The sequence below is a fragment of the Sturnira hondurensis genome, unplaced genomic scaffold (genome assembly GCF_014824575.4).
Source record: "Sturnira hondurensis isolate 20B ecotype Veracruz unplaced genomic scaffold, ASM1482457v3 Scaffold0004622, whole genome shotgun sequence".
Lineage (NCBI taxonomy): Eukaryota > Metazoa > Chordata > Mammalia > Chiroptera > Phyllostomidae > Sturnira > Sturnira hondurensis.
In genome coordinates, this window is record NW_028077253.1 from 168756 (window position 1) to 190523 (window position 21768).

Here is a 21768-nt window from a genome sequence, read left to right on the forward strand (position 1 = left end):
AAATATTTTCCTAAATTGATTTGTAACTATGCTCTTATGACAAACTAAATTCTCAACTACAAAAGTTTCTTTGAGGGGTTGTATTGTGATTTATTGATGCATGTCTTTTTCTATACCAATACCACAGTTCTAATTATAATTACTTTATAATATGTTTTATTATATACAAAGGCAGGTACTCCCTCACTTTATTACACTTTGTTCTCAGAAACTTAACTTAGTAAAAGTTCAATGCCCTCAACCCACAGCAAACAGTACATGTAATGGACAACATATAGACTTGCCTCAGATCAGGCACAAGAAAGGACACCTGCCATCACAGCCACTGTCCGACACTAGAGGTCCTGGCCTGTGAATAAGAGAACAAATGAAGATGTTCCAAAATATAAGGAAAACTACCACCACTTACAGGTGATATGCTTATATAGCTAGGGAAACAGTCTATAGACAACAACAGTCTATTAGACTTAATGAGAGAGAACCGGATACAAGACCACCTTGGAGAAACCAAGAACATTTCTGCATATTAGCAATAACCAATTAAAAGTTTGTGGGGAAAAGGGGACCCTAGTTCACTCACTGTTGGTGGGATTGCAGACTGGAACAACTATTATGGAAAACAGCATGGAATTTTCTAAGAAAACTAAAAATGAACATGCCTTTTGACCCAGCAATTCCACTGTTAGGAGTATATCCTAAGAATTCTGAAACACCAATCCAAAAGAACCTATGCACACCAATGTTCATTGCAACACAATTGGAAGCCACCTAGATGCCCATCAGGAAATGAATGGATCAAAAAAACTATGGTACATTTACACAATGGAATTCTATGCACCAGAAAGAAAGAAGGAGCTCCTACCCTTTGCAACAGCATGGATGGAACTGGAAAGCATTATGCTGAGTGAAATAAGCCAGGCGGTGAAAGACAAATACCATATGATCTCACCTTTAACAGGAACCTAAACAACAAAACAAGCAAGCAAGCAAAATATGACCAAAGACACTGAAATTCAGAACAGGCTGACAGGGACCAGAGGGGAGAGAATCACAGGGGGAAAGGGGAAGGATTCACAGGAACAAGTATAAAGGACATATGGACAATAACTAAGGTGTGGGGGGCGGGGAATGGGAGGGAGGTGGGGAGCACTGGGGGGTGGGGGGCAGGGTTGGGAATATAAGACAGAAAACTGTACCTGAACAATAACTAAATAAATCTAAATAAAATGAAATAAAATGCCAATTATAACAGCAACACAAACTCTGCAATATTAGGAATTCCTTAATGGAGAGCGCGCATGTGCTCTACACAGGGCTCTGCCAAAGCCTCCAGTCGTCCCCGTCTTCTCTAGCTACCTTCCTATTTTGCTTTTCTCTATAGCAATGAACACCACACACAGGCTACATATACTACTTATTTATTGTATGTATTGTCTATCTCATTTAACTAGAATGTAATCTCCATGAAAGTAGAGATTTTTGTTTGCTTTAAAAATGTTTTTATTGACTGATTTTAGAGAAGTAGAAAGGAAAGGAGAAAAATAGGGGGAGAGAGAGAGAAAGAGAGAGGGGGGGAATAGAGAAAGGTCAATTTTTGTTGTCCCACTTATGCATTCATGGGTTGACCGGGGATCAAACCCACAACCTTGGCATATAAGGACAACACTCTAACCAACTGAGCTACCCTGCCACAGCTTTGTTTGCTTTTTATTGTTGTATCTGTAACAGCTAGAAGAGTGTCTAGCACATAATATGTACTTCACAAATCTTTGTCCAACACCTGTGGAGAAAATATTAAAACTCACAAGAGGAATGGCAGCATCTGAGTTATGTACAGGAATTGTTCTGTGTGCTGGAATAGAAGAACAGAAGCATAAAAATAGCTATAGGCCTTTGCAAGAACACACCAGGGTGGAAGAGTGAAGAAGACCAGAAGTGAGTGTGATCTGTGTATATTTTGAAAGTAGAGATGATAGGATGCTGTTCTTCTACGTTTGTACCGTTTGTGAGAGAAAGAGTGGTCAATGGCCTAATCACAGCAGTGATGGATTTATGGTGAACTGAGGTGGGAATCAGATCAGCATGTGAGGACATGTTCATATCAATTACTTACCAAGTAATAAAAAATAAAGCAAGTTTATATCTTTTAGGATAGAAGAAATTAAAAGCATGCTGGCAGTGTGCAGATAAGAACGCTTACACACTAAAGTAGGAGTGTAGACTTTTAAAGCTATTCTGGAGAGAATTATCCATGACCTAGCAACTGAGCTGCTGTGTATATTCTCTAAATAAATTCTCACTTGGGTCCTTACCTGTGATATTATGATGTGCAATATGGAGTTATCAGTGGTGCCGGGGAGTTGGGTTCCATGACAAAGAGTGACAGCTAAAATGTGGCGAACACCATAGATTACTATGAATAGCTAGAAGTAACAGATCAGCAACATGTATGGCTCTTAAAGACATGTATGGGTTTTTAAATATAGTGTTCTATAATATAGACACAGGATGAGTAGTTAACAATATAATGCACTTTTTAAAAATACATAAATGTACCTCAACACAACTAAATGCCTTAAACAAAGTAGAACAGAGAGCCATAAGCAAGAAAAAATAAGAGAAAATGGGATAAAAGAATTAATTTTAAGCCCTAATAAGAGAGGCCTTGCACAATTGGTGAATGTTCCATGTACTGAGGAGTATTATCAATCAATTAACTCAACTCTGCACCTGAGATTTTTTTAAAGTCTTATTTACTAATATTATAAATTACAACCTATATGGTCTTTATATACTTCAGGAAAGTCAGCTCCTGCAACAAACAGTAAAGAAAGTTTCCGTCAATAACCTATTCAATGAGCAAGAACTGTTTGCACTGTGCAGGCACTGGGCCTGTAGGCGTGCTTATGAAGTCCTTTCTCTCAAGGAGCTCACAGGCTGCTGAGCACAGGACAGCCTTTCCCGAGGGAGAAGCTTGAATTTTCTTCTTTCTGAAAAGTGGGAGATCAAAAATGCCTTTGCTTTGGAGACATTATTCAGAAATGTGAGCACGATTGTTCATGGTGCTAATGAATAGGACTCAGAATTTCCCATGAAAGTCACTATTTATGAAGAAGTTATTAGTATGTAGTAGTACATTGAGACGTTGTATAAGTCTCAGATTTCATGCACAAGAAAATGACATGTTACTGACTGTTTTGCCCATGAATAGGTGTGACTTGTAGAAATATGAATTTTCCTTTTACACAGATGTATGTGTTTTCTTCCCTTGGCAGATAACCCTGTGTGTGTGTAGTTTGCATTTTATTCAAAGCAGGAGAAAGGGGTGACCTGGTTTATTTTCTAAGGTAAAGGTGCCTTCTGCAGGTGAAATGGCCCAGGCCATGAAAATAAGTTGTAGGGAAAATAAAGAGTTGGAGGGAAACTATAGATGGAAAGTTCAAGGACATAACAAGTTGAAAGTTAGGCAAGACAATTACAATGACTAGGAATGTTTGTTTGGGTAATAAAGGCATAAAGAAGTACAAGAAAGGGGCCCTTGCTACAAGGGTCGAGGTAGCAGTCATTTGGGGGGAAAGGGAGTTCTGATTAGCACAAACACATGGAGAGGCTTCTGTAGTGGCTGCCAGTTCTGTTTTCTGACTTGAGTGGTTGTTACAAGGGGCATTGTCTTATATAATTCACTAAGTTACTCATATGTTTAGTGTGGTTTCTGCCTCTGTGTTTTATTTTACAACATAAAGTGAGAACTAATAATAATTAAAAAGTGGAAGCTGCAGCATAAAGAATAAAATGCAGAAGGAAGAGGTGGAGACGGAGAACACCGATCATGTATTATGTTAACAAAGCTCACGGAATCAATTGATGAATTAGATATGAAAGAATAGAATCAAGAATTAGTCTGAGTGTATGATGGTTCCTTTTATTAATACAGTCGAAGTATCTTGGAACAAGAGGAAAAGGAATAGCTTGGGCTGGAGAAAGCAAGAGCATTAGTTCTAGTTTAAGTATGTTAGAAATGAGATTCCTATGCTCCACGTGAAGTTATTAAGCAACCCCTTGGACAAGTGTGTTTGGAGCTCATGAGAAAGGTCTTGTCTGGATTGGAGATAAGGACAATAAGAACTTTAGCCTTGACTGATAAATAGAGGGTAAATAGATCAGATAGACGGATGGATGGATGGATGGATGGATGGGCAAATGCCATGGCTCTGGGTAAAAGCACCCAGAGCAGACATAGAATAGTGATCAACTACATCCAAAGCAATAGGGAAAAAAACCTCATTTTGAATAATTGTATAAAAAGAGAAAGCCGCATGATGCTTAGTCCTGTAACTGTGTCCTAAAAACTGTTTCAAAATAGTTGAATATTTACTGTATGCCACCCCTCTACTACATGGTATTTTACATGGATTACCCATATTCTTCAAGATGATAACAGATACTAGATAGTACTCTTTGTAGTTGATGAAATTGGAGGTAGAGATATCAAGCTTACTTTTTGCATTGCTGGTGAAGGTTGGGTCAAGATGTGAAGGGGGGGTGTTCTCAGTCTGAAAGTTGTCATTTTCTGCATTGTATGCTGTGAGGGAATATGTGGAAGAAACAGGAATGGCAAGTAGAATGTGACTTCCAGGAAGAAGGATTACCCAGCAGACCCCTGTTTAATAACTGAAGGCATTTTTTGCCATGTATATAATAGGGCGATGATATATAGTCAAAATGTGGACTAACGTGAAAAGTCAATTAAAAAAATGGGCTCACCATGAGCCACCTTCTCGGCAAATCTAAGAAGAAAGGGTCTGTCAATCATTCCCTTTTTGTTTGCAATGTTCTCTGGGCTGCTGGAGGAAATAGAAGTTCTATAAATCTTTACCTGTTTTCACTAAGTTTTCACAGTACTCTCCTTAGGGTATTCATCACCTCCTTGTTCCTCAAGCTGTAGATTAAGGGATTCAGTGTTGGTGTTGTCACAGCGTACAAGAGAGCCACCATCTTTTCCTGTTCTGCTGAGGAGCTGGCTGTGGGTCTCATGTATGTGGAGATGGCCATTCCAAAGCACATGACCACCACTGTGAAGTGAAAGGCACAGGTCCCAAAGGCTTTGCTACATCCCTGAGCAGAGCGAATGTGCAGAGACTATATGACCATAGGAGAATAGGACCAGGGAACAAGGAAGCATGATGACCAGAAACCCTGAGATGGCCACCATGACCCTGTTCAATCAGATGTTGGTACAGGCCAGCCTCAGCACGGCCAACATCTCACAAGCAAAGTGATTAATGACATTATGGCACAAAGGCAGCTGAAAGATGATGGTTGTCTGTATCAGAGAATTCATGGAACCAGCCACCAAGCTGCCAGCAGCCAGCCCCAGGCACAGCGCCCCCATGCATGATAATGGTGTAGTGCAGCGGGGTGGCACACTGCCATATAGTGGTATGGCTCCCATAGGCCATGGCTCCCAACAGGAAGAACTCAGAGCTGCCCATCGTCAGGGACACACAGAGCTGGAGCGCACAGCTGTGGAATGGGATGGACTTCTGGGCCGACAGGAAGTGAACCAGCATCTGTGGGAGAGTGCTGTTGGTATAACAGATGTCCACAAAGGACAGGACGCTGAGGAAAAAGTACATGGGTGTTTGTAGGCTGCCGTCCAGTGTGATAAGGAGGATGATGATGAAGTTCCCCAGCACATCACCCGACACACAGCCAGGAAAAGGAAAAAGAGAGACAGCTGAGGCTCCCAGCAGCTGGACAGGCGCCGAAGGATGAACTCCCTCACCGACGTCTGGTTTTCCCTGCCTATGAGCTTGAAGACAAAAAACCCAAATTATAAATCAATCAACACTGGACACTGATAGTAGCAGAGGACCAGATGAAATCATTCAGACCAAAGAACCACCTAATATTAAATGGTGAGGTTTGCTAGATTGTTTCCTTCAAGGTTTTGGGACCATCATTGTGGTTCAGGGTCAAGGAGAAAACAAAATTCTGCTTTTCTCCTTCCTTAAGTATGAAAAGCTTGATTAAGATGTTTAGACAGTAGAGCTAAAAACTTAATACACACTTCTCTTCTTTAGAGCCAATTCCAAACCCTGAAGTTTGTTTACTTCTCTGTTGGAAACTGGTTTCCCCCTCCTGACTCTCTCAAATTCCGTAGGGAGTGGAACCTAACAGACAGAAACAGCTTTTAAAATGGACTTTTTTAAACCTCTGGATTCTCTTTGAAAATGAAACACTCAGTTTCCACCCTTTTAAAATCAGAAACTTGGGGTTACAAGTTAGAAGGTGGCAAATATAAAGTAGATATTTTAGGTAGCAAAGAAAATCGTCAAAGTCACATTTCAAAGTCAGTGACATGAAGAACAAAGACCTGGGCCAACAGGCTTCATCTCGAAAGATCTTCACCTGCTTGTCTTTTATCTGGATGAGAGGATGGGAGGAAAGAATCTATTATTTCCTCTTCCTTCAGAAGAGCCACAGAGCATGGTCGACAGAGGGGATGGCTGTCAAGAAACAAATCAGTCAAGGATACGTGAACTATCTTCCCTAATAAATGAAGAGAACTCAAATACTTGCTGTGTACATTATCCTATTAATGAAGAAATCATGAAAGCTGGCTGCCATTTTTGCTGGTTCAATTGGTATGTATCCTGCATAGTGATAGTTGTGGTTTGGAGACTATAAAGTGAGGGAAGGTAGCTGGAATTAACTCAGTGAAATGACTATTGATGTTCCCTCTTACCCTTACTTTAATCCCTATCCAAAATTCTTGACTACACCCACCACCCACCAGAAAACTGTTTTTTCTCATCCTTGAGCTATGCTCCCTATACTATGATTCACACAACAGAGAAATAGCTGGTCTGCTCAATTCCACCCCCAGGCTCTCTAATCCTGCTGATAGCTTACTAGTCAGAAAGCTCAGGCATTCTAGAATTCTCTTGGGAACTCTTGGTAATCCTGCTTGCACCTTATTTGAGTCACAAGTGATTTCCAAAAATCTCAAGGACTCAAGAAATCCCACTTTTGATTTTCCACATACCATCCCTCTAATTTCCCTGTCCTTTGGGCAGAAAAAGTGAGATCCATGCACAGCTTTGTTGTAAAAACTAATAATTAGTTAAGGGTTTGACAAAGAGAATGTAATCCCTGATCCTTGGTCAGTAATTTCCCTTAAAAGCTCACCTAGGGATTGGTTACAAATATAAATACCTATGGTTAGGATATCATGTTTCTGTATCATCATCATGTTTTGTAAAGTGCCTCTCCCTGGGACTGAATGAACTTCTTTGCCAATGAACTTGAATTTCCCAGTTCAACTCTCAATTTTGTTTCCTTTACCCAGACCTAATTTCTTCTTCTGGGCAAAGGAAACATAATTTTAGGTCTGACTTAATTCATTGGAGACAGAAAAGTTGGAATAAGGATGTAACACAAATGGTGAAAAGAATGACTTTTTAACAAAAAAAAATTAAGAAGTAGAAGAAAATGTTTAAAACACTTTTTGAACACTTGGCATATAAACACAAGCTACAACAGATTTTCAGGAGTAAGGTGGAGGTGTAGTATCTGACAATGACAGTAAAGACAAACAGCATCCTCTCCCACCCTATCTTCTTGGAATCATGATTCAAGCTTCTTTTTTTAAATAATTTTTTTATTTAATTCTTGTTCAATTACAGCTTTCTGTCTTATATTCCCAACCCTGCCCACTCCCCGCCCCATGCTCCCCACCTCCCTCCCATTTCCACCCCCCACCCTTAGTTATTGTCCATGTGGCCTTTATACTTGTTCATGTGAGTCCATCCCCTTTTCCCCTATGATTCTCTCCCCTCTCCCCTCTGGACCCTGTCAGCCTGTTCCCTATTTCAGTGTCTTTGGTCATATTTTGCTTGCTTGTTTGTTTTGTTTAGATCCCTGTTAATGGTGATATCATATGGTATTTGTCTTTCACCGCCTGGCTTATTCAAGCTTCTTGAAGTTAAAAATCACAAGTGTCCTTCTTGAAATAGAAAGCCACCTGGAAACCTCGAGATTTCCCCAAAATGTTAATTGGCAAAGTTGTTCTCCCCAGCCCAACCCAACTTCCTTCTCCATACCTATATTGCTTGGACCAGTACCCTTTCAGAATGAGCTGGTCAGCACAGACCTGTCCTCCAGGTCCAGATTTCCAGTGGGCAGGCACTGAGGGCACCATGCAGAGCAGGGAACATGACCTGTTGCAGCTAAGTCTGGGGACTCCTATGAATGAGGTCAAAGACCTGTACTAGGTGCTTCATTTCTCAGAGCTATCGGAAAGAACTCTCTCCTCAGTTTGGCTACTCACAATGAGCTTCCTTAAGACCAATTGCCAAAATGGGACATTTTTCTCTCCAGTAACCAAATTCAGTACAGTTGTCACACGAGACTAGGAAGCAGCTGTATGGTAAGGAGACCCTGGTTTCCTGGCTTGAGGTCTCAGAACCCACTGGAGGGTCTCTGAGTGGGACAGCCTCATCTTCAGGACAGAAGACTGGCATTGTCCAGGAAGAGCAGAGCTGAGCAGGATGTGCCATTTGGAAGAAGTAGCTTTCTTTTCCCTCAGAGAGAAAATCTCTGCAGACCAATTATGTTGTGCTTGTTAGACTTCAGTTACTTCTATGTATGGTGATTCCCTCACCTGAAACTCTCACCTGCATTTAATGGAATTTCATTTTCCAGATCCAGAAAGAAAGCCCTGATTTCACTGGAGATATCTACTAAATCTTTGCTGAACTCTCACTTGGAGGAAGTTATAACTTGCTTATGACTTTCTATCCATGTACTCACGATTGGCTTATCTGACCTAAAGTCCTCCATTATTCATGGGCCATGTCTGAGACCTTCAAACAGTATCTTCTGTAATGTGATGCTTAAGTTGTCCATGAGCTTTCTCTCCATTATGGGTCACTGTTAGAAGGCTCCTTTTAACTGGGTATTGTCAAATTATTTGACCACTTTTCTTTCTAAATGTCTGCCCTCATATTCTGCATCTATTACAGAAAATTACTACCCACTTTAAGCATCTCAAATTATATATCCATTCTACTGGTAGACATTTAGGTTATTTCCAGTTTGTGGCTATTGCAAACAACACTGCTAGGAACATTCATATACACACACTCATCTTTTGTCCAATATATATTGACTTCTATTGCCCTATAGTAGCATTGGCCCATCACAGTTTATGTGCATGTCCAGTTTCAGCTAATATTGTCAGTTTTGTCAAAACAGTTGTAGCAGCCCTGGCCAGAGTGGCTCAGTTGGTTGGAGCATCATCCCATAAACCAAAAGGTCACAGGTTTGACTCCTAGTCAGGAAACACGCCTGGGTTGCAGGGTCAATCCCTGTTGGGATATGTAGGAGAGGCAACCAATGTTTCTCTTTCACATTGATGTTTCCCTTTCTCTCTCTCTTCCTTCCTTCCACTCTCTCTAAAATTAATAAGTGTGTCCTTAGGTGAGGGAAAAAAAAAAAGAAAACAGCTCTAAGCTCTCTCTATCCTTGGATTGTAAGTCCTATTCATTTTAGCCATTCTCATGGGTCTGTATAGTGATAACTCATTGTTACTACATTTTACATTTCTCTGATGATTAGTAAGGTTGTGCTTTTTAAAAATATTTATTGGTGACTTGGAGATTCCATTTTCTGAAGTGTTCAACTTCTTGTCCATTTTCCATTGGGTTACCCCTCCTTTTCTTACTGATTTTAGTTATTCTAATATTTTGAATATGGGTCATTTGTCATTTATGTGTATCACAGATATTTTATACTACACTGTGGCTTAACTTTTCATTCCCTAAATGGTGTCCCTAATGAAAAGATGTTTTTCATTCCAACATCGTGCTACTTATCAATTGTTTTTCACATAGTTCTTGTTCTTTTGTGTCTTCAGAAACTTTTGTCTACCCCAAGTCATGAAATTATATTATTCAATGTTATCTTCTGGGAGCTTTGATGTTTTCTTTTCCAGATTTAGGTCAACAATATATCTGGAATTTATTGCTGTGTATAATGTGAGACAGGAACCCACATTCACTTGTTTCCTATGTGAATATCCAAATTTATTGAGAGTCCACTCTTTTCCTGCTATTCTTTGTGTTGCCATAAATAAAATTTCAATTTATATTTGTGGGTAAGTTTTGACATTTTTATTTCTATCACACTGGCTTATCTATTGTTGCAAAATACATTTTCTTAATTACTGTATAGTTTTATAATAAACCTTGTACTATAGTATAAATCCTTCAACTTGATTCCATATTTTCAAATTGTTTTAGCTATTTATGGCCATTTGAATTTTTTATCTGATTCTAAAATTAGCTCAAATATTTCCAGTAAAACAAAACTTGCTGAATATATATTAATTGGGATTTTTTCTAAAAATCGATTTTGGGAAAAGTCACATTTCTGTGCTTTTGAGCATTCCAGTCCTTTGAAAACATATATTCTTCCATTTATTTAATATCTGTTCTTTTTTCTCAATGTGCAAATGTTCTCTGTCTCTCATTAGATTTGTTCCTAGGTGTGATGCCTTGCCATGCTGTTTTAAATAGTATCTTTTACATTATATAAAATATAATTGGCTTTTATATATTAAGTATGTATACATGAAATGACTTTTGTGGATGACTGGTGTCATTTCTTTACATTTTTTGGCAGAATTCACTGGTGAAGCTACCTGACCTGAAGTTCTATTTGATAGAAAATTCTTAAATATGGACTCAAATATCTTAGTATAAAGGAGTATTCTATTTCTTCATGTGTTCATTTTGGTAAGCTTATTTTTCTAGGAATTTGTTTCATCTAACTTTCCAAATTTATTAGCCTAAATTTAATACTTTTCTATAAAATTTGAATGTACATAGACCCTGTAGTAATGTCTCTTTCTCTTTCCTAATATTGTTTATTTCTTCCATTTCTCTCTCTTTTTCATTAGTCTTGGCAATGGATTTTGGTGTACTATAACAAATTTTAAATATAATTTGGTGAAAGGAGAGCAAATGACAGGGTGATCTCATCCCTTAGCAGATACCATTTCATAGGTAACAGCAAGAAAAAAAGTCCTTCCTTAAAAGAAAAATATTATATGATATTTGTCTTTCACTGCCTGGCTTATTTCACTCAGCATAATGCTTTCCAGTCCCATCCATGACGTTGCAAGGGGTATTAGTTCCTTCTTCCTTTCTGCAGCATAGAATTCCACTGTGTAAATGTACCATAGTTTTGTGATCCAGTCATTGACCGATGGGCATCTAGGTTGCTTCCAACTCTTGGCTATCGTGAATTGTGCTGCTATGAACATTGGGGTGCATAGGTTCTTTTGGATTGGTGTTTCAGGATTCTTAGGATATACTCCTAAGAGTGGAATTGCTGGGTCAAAAGGCACGTCCATTTTTAGTTTTCTTAGAAAATTCCATACTGTTTTCCATAGTGGTTGTACCAGTCTGCAATCCCACCAACGGTGAACTAAGGTCCCCTTTTCCCCACAACCTCTCCAGCACTTGTTGTTTGTTTCTTTGTTTATGATAGCCAATCTGACTGGTGTTAAGTGGTATCTCATTGTGGTTTTAATTTGCATCTCTCAGAGGGGAGAGGGGAGAGAATCATAGGGGAAAAGGGAATGGACTCACATGAACAAGTGTAAAGGACACATGGACAATAACTAAGCGTGGGGGGTGGAAAGCGGAGGGAGGCGGGGAGCATGGGGCGGGGGGCGGGCAGGGTTGGGAATATAAGACAGAAACCTGTACTTGAACAAGAATTAAATAAAAATTATATTAAAAATTAAAAAAACAATAAAAATAAAGTTAAAAGACAAAAAAATAAAATTTCCATTAAAAAAAGAAAAATATTAAAAACCACAAAAGAAATCAAACATCCTAAAATACATGTGAACAGAACAAGATAATACATAGCTCCTTTAAGCTATCTCCAGGATAGAACCAGAGAATCAGGGCCCTAGGATGCTGAAAGGACCAGAGCTATTATAGCAAACCCATTTCTAGGGATTTTAGAAAATCCTGATGGATTACATAAATCAATACCCAAAGTCATTGTGAATTGTTATGAGCCATAATGGAACAACACAGATGGTATTTATCCTCCTACCTACCCATTTAGAAAATTAAATAAAATTCACAAAGCAATGGTTTTCATATGTTGGACAACAGTCAGTGCAAGACAGTGATCCCCTGAGAGGTGGGAAACAAGTGAGGTGAGGCATAAACGCCCCGCTCCAGGCCCCAGGATGAAGAAAGGAAACCCAGACAGAGCTTGTGGTCACCCTAAGTTGCAAAGACAGAATTCCCAGTCTGGGACAGAGTACCAAAAAGGAGGCAGCTGCAAAGAAACAGGACATTTAATACCTGAATACTGGTTGTCTTAAGTCTTTTGCTGACAACTAATTTTTACTTGTTGTGAGGGACCTTCCAAGGCCAAGAAAAGACCCACCAGAAAACAGCAGATGGAATTATCTTTAGGGGGAATGTGGGGCCCAAGACAGCTCATGGTCATATCAGTCAGAAAGGAAAGGCCTGTAACACCCATGCCATTGAGCAGAGCACTCAGAAAACAATGACCTTAGTCATGGTACAAGATGACCCCACACTTAGGCCTGTTCTAGATCCAGTCTTTAAGACCATTAAAAGAAAGCCCCAAAACATCAAAAAAAGTGCAGAAATACTTAAAGGAAAGCAAAAATATCTAGCACACAAAAACATAAAACTCACAATATCTGCAATTTCATAAAAATCTTTCCATGCATGCTAAGAGGCAGGAGAGCTTCCAGGCCACAGTACAAAGCAAGGAAACTCAAACAAGCCACAAGGAAAAAATAGCAATCAATAGGAACATACACAGAAATAACACAAATGACATAATTAGAATATAAGCACATTAAAATAACTGTTATAAGTATACTCACATGTTGAAGAAGATAATGGAAAGATGAAGAATGATGAGGAAAGAAACCAAAGATGTAAAAACCCCAATTCAAACTATAAGGATGAAAAACACAATATCTAAAATGAAAAATAAACTAGATGGACTCAATAGAAGATTAGACACTGCAAAAGAGAAAAACTATATAAATAAAGATATATTCAGTTGTGCAAATGATAAAAGTATTCATTATTGGCAGAAAAAAAGAATTACAAGCAAAGTTAAGGACATGAGCTAAAGGGGAAAAAAACAATAAAAATGAGAACAGAAATCAGTGAAATGAAAAGTAGAAAAATAGAGAAAATTAAGGAAATCAAAACCTTATTCTTTAATAATATCAATAAAATTGATAAACTTGTATCCAGGCTGATTAAGGACAAGAGAAGATATAAATGATCAATATTAAAAATGAAAAGGATGACATCACCATTGAGCATACAGATGTCAAAAGGATAAAAACAAAACCTCTTGAATATATTTCAAGTCAATACTCTGACTACTTAGATGGAATGGAAAAAAAATTATAGATTTTGCTGCCAAAACTCACATAAGAATAAATATATAACCTGAATAGTCCTCTATCTTCATGTATAAAAGTTATTGAATTCATAGTTTACAATCTTCTCACAATGTAAATAATGGTAGAAATAACTTCACTAGTGAATTGTACCAAACATTAAAGAAAGAAATATTAACAAATTCCATCTATATATAGTCTTCTATAAAGTTGAAGAAGAAATAGCTTTCCCCAATTTTTTTTATTTAAGTATTACCCTGACATCAAAACTAGACAAAAACAGAAAGCAGGCTGACAACTCAGGGGTCAGGGAGAATGGAGGAATTAATAAAAAAAGAAAGAAAGAACTCATGACCATGAACAGGGTGGTGATTGCAGGAGGGTGGGTATGAATGAAGGGGAAAAAGGGGATGGGGGGATAAATGGCAATGGAAAAATACAATAAAAAATAATGTAAAAATACTAGACAAAACCATCATAATTTTGTTAAACTACAGATAAAAATCTCTCATGATTATAGATACAAAATGCTTTTAAAATATTAGTAAAGTGACTCCAGGTGTATAAAAATTAAATCTATTATTTCCAACTGGAGTTTTTCCAGGAATGCAAGTTAATACAGCATTCAATTAACCAATAGTCCCCAAGTGCCAATATGTGAAAGACAAGGAAAAAATGAAACTATTACAGAATGAAGGCTAAAGATAAGTAACAAGCGAATGCAGCAGATCTTGGATAGCATCTTCAAGAAAAAAGATCCATTTCAAAAAGCAATTAGTGAGAAAATTGATAAAATTACATCAAGCATTATAATTGAGCTAAAAATGAAAATAGCTAACAGTTCTACCAATGTTAATTTCCTGGTCTGTTATTGTACTATTCTACAGTTATGTAAGATGTTAACTTTGGGAAAACTTCTTATGCTATATTTGTAGAATCTCTTTAAGTCTAAAATGAGTTCGAAATAAAACCTTTTTTAAAAAAAAATCAACCAACCAACGTAATTTACCATAGAGATTTTTATATCTATACACACACATGCACACTTGTAAACACTCAGTGTATGCAAGACTCAAAATTCATTAATGTTTGACAAAACTCAATATTCGTTAATGATAATAACTAAGGATCCATAAATGAAAAAGAATTTCATCAGCCTATAAAAAAGACATTAACAAAGTTCTAATAAACAACATCATTCTTAATGGTGAAGGTCAAAAACAATCAAGGATGTTCACTCTCAGCACTCCTATTCAACACTGTACTGGAGGTTCTAGTCACTGTAATAAGGAAAGAAAAAGAAATAAAAGAAGAGTCTAAATGGCAAAAATGTAACTGAAAGGTGCTCAACATCAGTAGTTATTAGGAACTTGCAAGCAAAATCATTAAGATGCCACTACACATCTATTAGAATGCTTAAACTTAAAGAATTACCAATACCAGGTCTTTGTGATGATATGGAGCATGTAAGACTCTCACGCATGTCTGGTGAAAATGCAAAATTGCACAGCCACTTAGCAAAAGAGTTTGGTGAATCTGTATAATGTTAAACACATGCTTGCCTTATAGTCTGACAAACCAAAAATATGTGTCCACAAAAAGACTTGTAACTGATGAATATATCAACTTAATTTATAATTGCCTAATATCCATCAGCCGGTGAATATCTAAACTAATTGTGGTACATCCATACAATGGGGCACCAACTCAGCAATAAAAATAAACAAACCACTGATATGTACAACAGTATGCATGAGTCACACCAGTATTATTACAAGTGAAAGAAGACAGACACAAATGCTTGCAATCAATATGGTGACATTATTTTAATGTGCTGGAAAAGGTAAAATTGAAGGCACAGTAATGAGATTAGCAGTGGCAATGGCTGCAGGGAGAAGAGGGTATTGATCACAAATTGGGATGAAGGAACTTTTGGAAATATGCTATATCTTGTTTATGTTGGTTGTAAACATTTGTCAAAACTCATACAACTGTACACTTTAAAATGATTAATTTTTCTGCACATAAACTTTGCATCAATAAACATGAGTTTAAGAAACAAAAGTGGTAAAGGACAAATAAACAATGTCAAAATGAAAAAAAAATGTATAACTACAAACTCAAAGGACAAAAAGCAAAACTATGAATAAATTTATGTCAACAATTTGAAAAGTTAAACAAAACAGGTAAATTTCTGATAAAATATAACTTACCAAAAACTGATAGAATATAAGATATCATGGAAAAAAATCTAACAAACATTAAAGATATGGAACTTGTATTAAAAGTGTTTCTATAAAGATAGCTAGTTGGGTGCTTTCCATCAAATTTTCACAAAATAGAATCATTTGCATCTTACCTAGAGTGTGATGCTGAAGTGTGTAGCTCTAGTGTGTAGCTAGAGTGTGGAGCTAAAGTGTGTAGCTGTGTGATACACAAAGGTAGAGAGATGAGGTAGTAAGTAAGACAATAGAATCATGATTGACTTGGCAGGGGATGGGCCCTGACATGGGACGTTACCCTGAAGGGGTGCCTTGGTGTCAATGGACCAAGACATGCGATTTTACTTGAGCTGTCAGCCCAGTTGCCAGCCCTCTACTGACAGTAGAGGGCTGAGTCACATGATGTATACATTTACCCCCTGTCTACATCACATAGTCAATCTATCTTAAAGCAAAATCATCGTCTTGCCGTAAACTGGCTCTTCTTTCTAATTTCAATGTAAATGTGCCATCCGATCATGTCTTTATATTTCAAAAATATAAGAAAAATCAGTAAAGTGCAAAGAATTGTTCCAAGTTACACTGTCTCCTTCCTCTTATGTGCCTTCCTAGGACTTTCTCAGTGCTCTCAGATAACCACAAATTTGCCTTTCACTTGACCTCTAGTAATAGTAGATAGGACTTAGCATTAGTGAATTCACACAGAGGTCTTACATAATACTTATGAAATACTTAAGTAGGAATTAAATAGCACTTAGTACTCATGACAGCCCTTGGAAGCCTTGCACCTCTTTAAAGTTGTCTGCAATGAAAATTTATTTTAAAGACCTTTACTTGCCTTAGAATGACCCTCAGTAATTTGAAGAAAATAAAATATAAAGCAAGTTAAATCCTTTCTAGCTATTCCAAATTCTCTTCTCATGTTGTTTTCCTCGTATTTTGGGAATGCCAATGCCAGTTCTCTTGACCTTACTGGATTAAGGATAAATGAAAGGGCTATACCAGTAACAGCAATATCTCTACTAAATATGTGAATGGTGTGTGCCTGACCCAATGGTCTTCAGAGATACTTAAATTAAAATGAAGTCATTAGGTTGGGCCCAAATCCAATATGACTGGTGTCCTTAAAAGAGGAGATTAAGCCCTGGCTGGTGTGGCTCAGTGGATTGAGCGCGGGCCTGTGAACCACAGGATCATGGTTCAATTCCCAGTCAGGGCACATGCCTGGGATGCAGGCCAGTTCCCAGCAGGGGACTCACGAGAGGCAACCATACATTGAGATTTCTCTCCTTCTCTCCTTCCCTTCCCCTCTAAAGATAAATAAAATAAAATATTTTTTAAAAGAGGAGATTAAGACACAGACATGAAGAGGGAAAACCATATGAAGATGCTCATCACCAGGCAAGGAGACAAGTCTCAGGAGAAAGCAACTCTGCCGACACCTTGACCTCAAGCATCTAGTCTCGAGAATTGTGAGAAAATAGAGTTCCATTGCTTAAGCCATCCAGTCTGTAGTATTTTGTTCTGGAAGCCCTTGCAGTGAATCAACAAAGCAAAAGAAGTGAGACAACAGATATCAAAACACTCTAAAAATCAAAACTATTCTAATGTAAAATAATATTGCTCAAATTAACAATAATAAAAGTAGTGTTGATACCCATATCTCAAGATGTTCAATGCATGATTTACCCATTAGTATGGAGTGCTTAGATCCTGGGCAATTGAACCTAAATGACTGTGATAAATGAGATGCTTTCTGAAATGCAAACTGGAGTGAGAATAGCTGCATATTCTCTTAGAACAGTTCACCAATACAACCTTTAGTCTACATCCAGGGGGAAAAAAAAGAAAAGCAAACTCTTCTTTTGAATTCCCTGAGTTCTTTCTGTGTATATCTTGTGTTATAATTCTGCATTTTGCCCTATTTGCCCTAAAATTGTATAGTAAACTATACCCCACAAGTCATTTTACTCACCATCTGTTTTTGTATGCCACACAAGAAAAGAATGCTTTTCATTTTTTGAATGGTTGACAAAAATCAAAAGAAGAGTAATATTTGATGACTTGTGAAAATGATATAAATGTCAAATTTCTGTGTCCACAGACAGATGAATGGTGCTAGGCACACTCTTTCATTTCTATGCTGCCTCTGGCCATTTTCGCGCTACAGTGGCTGAGTAGAGTAGCTGTAACAGACTGTATGGCCCACAAAGCCTAAAATATTTACTATTTGGCCCCTTCAAAAATGGTGTTCCAATCCCTGCCCCAGAAGACTGTCAATTTCCTGAGGTAATGGCTGTATCTAAACACAACTCTGACACTTCCACAGTGCCTATAGCAGTGTCTTCACCAAAGTGGATGCCCAAAAACTGATCATCCGTAACTTTGTTAGAAAAGGCTGTGAATACAGATAAAGTTAGTCTCTTTAAAGGAAAAATTTGACCATTGTGGCCTTGCAGTTGAAGATACCAGGAGGAAACTTGAGACACTTTTGTGGAGAGTGGTGCACACAGCTTAAGGGGACATGTTTTCTATAACTCATGAACTTATAACCTTTGTCATTTCCAAATCTCTTATTCCTGCACTTCCTCCTCTGGACTCAGAGCAATGGGCACTGCATCTCCTTTCACAGAAAAAATAGGGGCCACCAGACACCATTCGACTCCCGTTGCCCAACTCCCAGATGCAAATCAACCAAATCAACCACCTAAATGAAGAGGCAAGGGAAAGGAGGGAGGGACCCACCCTGAGACTTTTAAAAAAGAGTGTGAAGACATACTACCATCATAGTCTTTCTCTTCTCTCTCATACCTATTCCTTGTTTAATCTTGTCTTCTCCACTTCACCTTATCTAGTTTTGCTGGCACAGGCGATGCCAGCTCACTAGATTCACAAAGGTTGAGTAGGGGCTTGGGGGGAGGGGAGTTACGAAGCTCTTAGTGGACACTTGAGAGTAGCACCTACATGACAGAGTGACCTATTCTGATAACCCAAAATCCATATTAAAGCTGTAAGGAAATTCCTTCATTTAATTAACTATGCCTCTGATAGTTTGTATATATACTGCATTGTTTAATTGCTTATTTTGTTTCCAAAGTTTCAGAGAATAGCTTTGCTGGATTTTCAGAAATTAGTTATTTCCTTTGAATAAAACCCCATGTATATGCAGTAACTTTCTTGTTAAATTATTCATATATTTTTAGTGGTAACTGAATTTCATATTTTCCTTACCCAATAATTTCATTGTGTACAAATGACCTTTGGTTACATCCTTATCAGAGTAAATTAGTTGATGTTTCTCCAGTCAATTATTTTCATTATCAGACAGAGGAAGGTATGTTCATTTTAGTCAACCTTGATAGCAACATTCTCCTAACAATAGTAACTTATACAACTATTGGATATGGCTACATATGCCACACATTATCTTAAGTGAGTCTCCACATATGAAAATCAATGGTTCCCAACACAAAATGGTAACCTTGTACAAAATTTGGATGAACAATAAATAGTGGTGCAAATTAAATCCATGACTAGGTCCATGGTAATAAACAATGTGATGAGTCAAAACAGAAAATGGTATTTTCTTCATTCCTCACAGGCCATATGAATGAAAATTGAGTAAGTGTGAGCTCCAGAACAGCAGTGCTTAACTCCACTGAACATGCCACTGGGACCTAAAAATGCCCCCCAACTATTTCACACCACACCCAACCATTCAGCCTCCTACCCACATCACCAGTACACATTACAGCATCTTCTTCCTGGTTGCCAGGGCGATGCAGTTGATGCCTGTCATGTCTGCGTTAAATGGGAGAACACACAGTTAAAGTCTTTCTCTCTAACTGATGTTCATGATTCATCAAGTTGCCAGTTTTGACATTAATCCAGATAATTGTCCTAAGAGTTTCTGCCAGGCCCCCTTCACCTCCTTATTCCTTACACTGTAAATCATGGGGTTCAGCATGGGTGTCAAAATGGCATAAAAGAGAGAGATCAACTTCTCTTGGAGGACAGAGGGGCCAGAGCGGGGACGGATGTAAGTGACAATGGCCATGCCATAGCACAGGACCACCACTGAGAGGTGAGAGGCACAGGTGTGAAAGGCTTTCTTCCTGCCCTCTGTGGACCTGATCTTTAGGATGGTGGCAATGATCTTGATGTAGGACAAGAGAACCAGGCAGAATGGGGACATTAGCAGGACAATGCTAGAAACCATGATTACGATCTCATTGGAGGAGATATCCACACAAGCCAGTCTTATCACAGCTAGGATTTCACAGGATATGTGATCAATAAACTTATTTGAGCACATGGGCAGCTGAAAGGTGATGACAGTATGCACAAGAGAGTTGACAGAGCCACTGACCCAGGAGGTGATGGCCAGTCTAGTACAGAGCCCTCCATGCATGATGACTGAGTACCTCAGGGGGTCACACACAGCCACATAGCGGTCATAGGCCATCACCGCCAGTAGAACAAACTCGATGCCACCCAGTCCCAGGGAGAAAAATAACTGTGCTGCACAGCTCACATAGGGGATCACTTTCTGTTCAGAAAGAAAATGAACCAACATCTGAGGGACGATGCTTGTGGCATAAGAGACGTCAACGAGGGAGAGGTTGGTGAGAAAGAAGTACATGGGAGTGTGGAGTCGGCTGTCCAGTCTGATCAGAAGGACAATGAGGAAGTTCCCCAGCACTGTCACCAGGTACATGACCACAAACAGGACAAAGAGAGACACCTGAGTGTTCCAGTCTCTGGACAGGCCAAGGAGAATAAACTCTCTCACCCACGTCTGGTTGTCTGTTCCCATTAAAAAATGTCAGGATTATGAATCTGCAGAGAGTCAGAAAGAACAGAAGCTGTTGAATGAGAGAACAGTAAAAACAACTTTCTATGAATACCTACTGTATGTCACTGGTCAGCCTCAGCCAGGTGTTTCAGATCACTTATGGGCCACCACCACAAGCTGTATCCTGATATGCATCAGAGACAGGCCAGAACCTAGATGAGGACATGATGTGGCCTCTGGAAGACCAGCTCAGCCTGGAGACCATGCAGCCCAACTTCAGGAGCTCAACATCTTCATCAACTTACATCAGGTTTCAGGTGTAGAGAGCCTGGTAGTGACAATGGCATGTACATGATAAACAATGAAGTAAACCCTGTTGGAAAGGTATAAAAGCTGCCTTCAATATATCAAGTAGACTTATCATAATGAAATGGATAAATCCATTAGAAAAGAAGAGATTGGGAAGGGGTCAGGCTTGTGACAAGTTCTAGAATCAGAGCGCCTAAGTTTGAAACCTCATTTTATTTAATAGTTATGTGATTCTGGTTTAGTGACAAACTTTTATAAGTGAAAGAAGATAATATTTTATAACTCACAAATATATTTAGGCTCAAATGCACAATAAAAAAACTTATGAGGGGGCCAAAAAGGAGGTATAGGTGGAAAAACTGTGCCTCCTTGCACAACCAAGTTTAAAGACAACAAAGTTTTAGTAACAAAAACACAACCAAAACAGACAAAAATTGAACTGTATGAGTCTGATAACAACAAACCATTCAGCAAGACAGATAAGAGGGGCAGAGTCAGTGGCTCCCAGAAAACTGTCAAGCAGGAAAACTGGCCAGACAGACCCAGGCGCTTAGGGGGTTGTTGGCCGATTCCAGGCATGGGGTGGCAACAGGCAGACCCAGTGAGGGTGCAAGGTTGCTGACTGACTAAGGAAGTTCACACTTTCGCATGCAGATAAACCAGGCAAAGAAATGAGCAGTGAGACAGACCGTGCAAACTAGGGCGCCAGCACCAGGAATTAAAGCCTAAAAGCACCAACTAGAAAAACTTTCGAGGGTCGAGGTGCCGGGAGAAGCTCCCAGGCTCACAAACAGTTTGTTGGAGAGACCCACAGGGTCCTGGAGGGTGCACAAGCCCACACATCTGGGAACCAGCACCAGAAGGGCCTGATTTGCTTGCCAGAAGTGGCAGAGGGGACCAAAATCTGAGAGCATGAAAAAAGTGCCCTTGCCTCCCTCTGATCTTGCCCCCACATACAG

At 38.7% G+C, this 21768-nt stretch overlaps 1 protein-coding gene and 1 pseudogene across 1 annotated transcript; both read right to left on the reverse strand.

Moving 5' to 3' along the window:
* Nucleotides 1-4872: 4872 nt before the first annotated feature.
* LOC118986872 (olfactory receptor-like protein OLF3) lies at nucleotides 4873-8844 on the reverse strand (annotated as a pseudogene).
* A 10723-nt stretch (nucleotides 8845-19567) lies between these two features.
* LOC118986884 (olfactory receptor-like protein OLF3) lies at nucleotides 19568-20521 on the reverse strand. Its single transcript, XM_037045947.1, has one exon. It carries the CDS (start codon nucleotides 20519-20521, stop codon nucleotides 19568-19570), a length of 954 nt encoding a protein of 317 aa, XP_036901842.1.
* Nucleotides 20522-21768: the final 1247 nt, after the last annotated feature.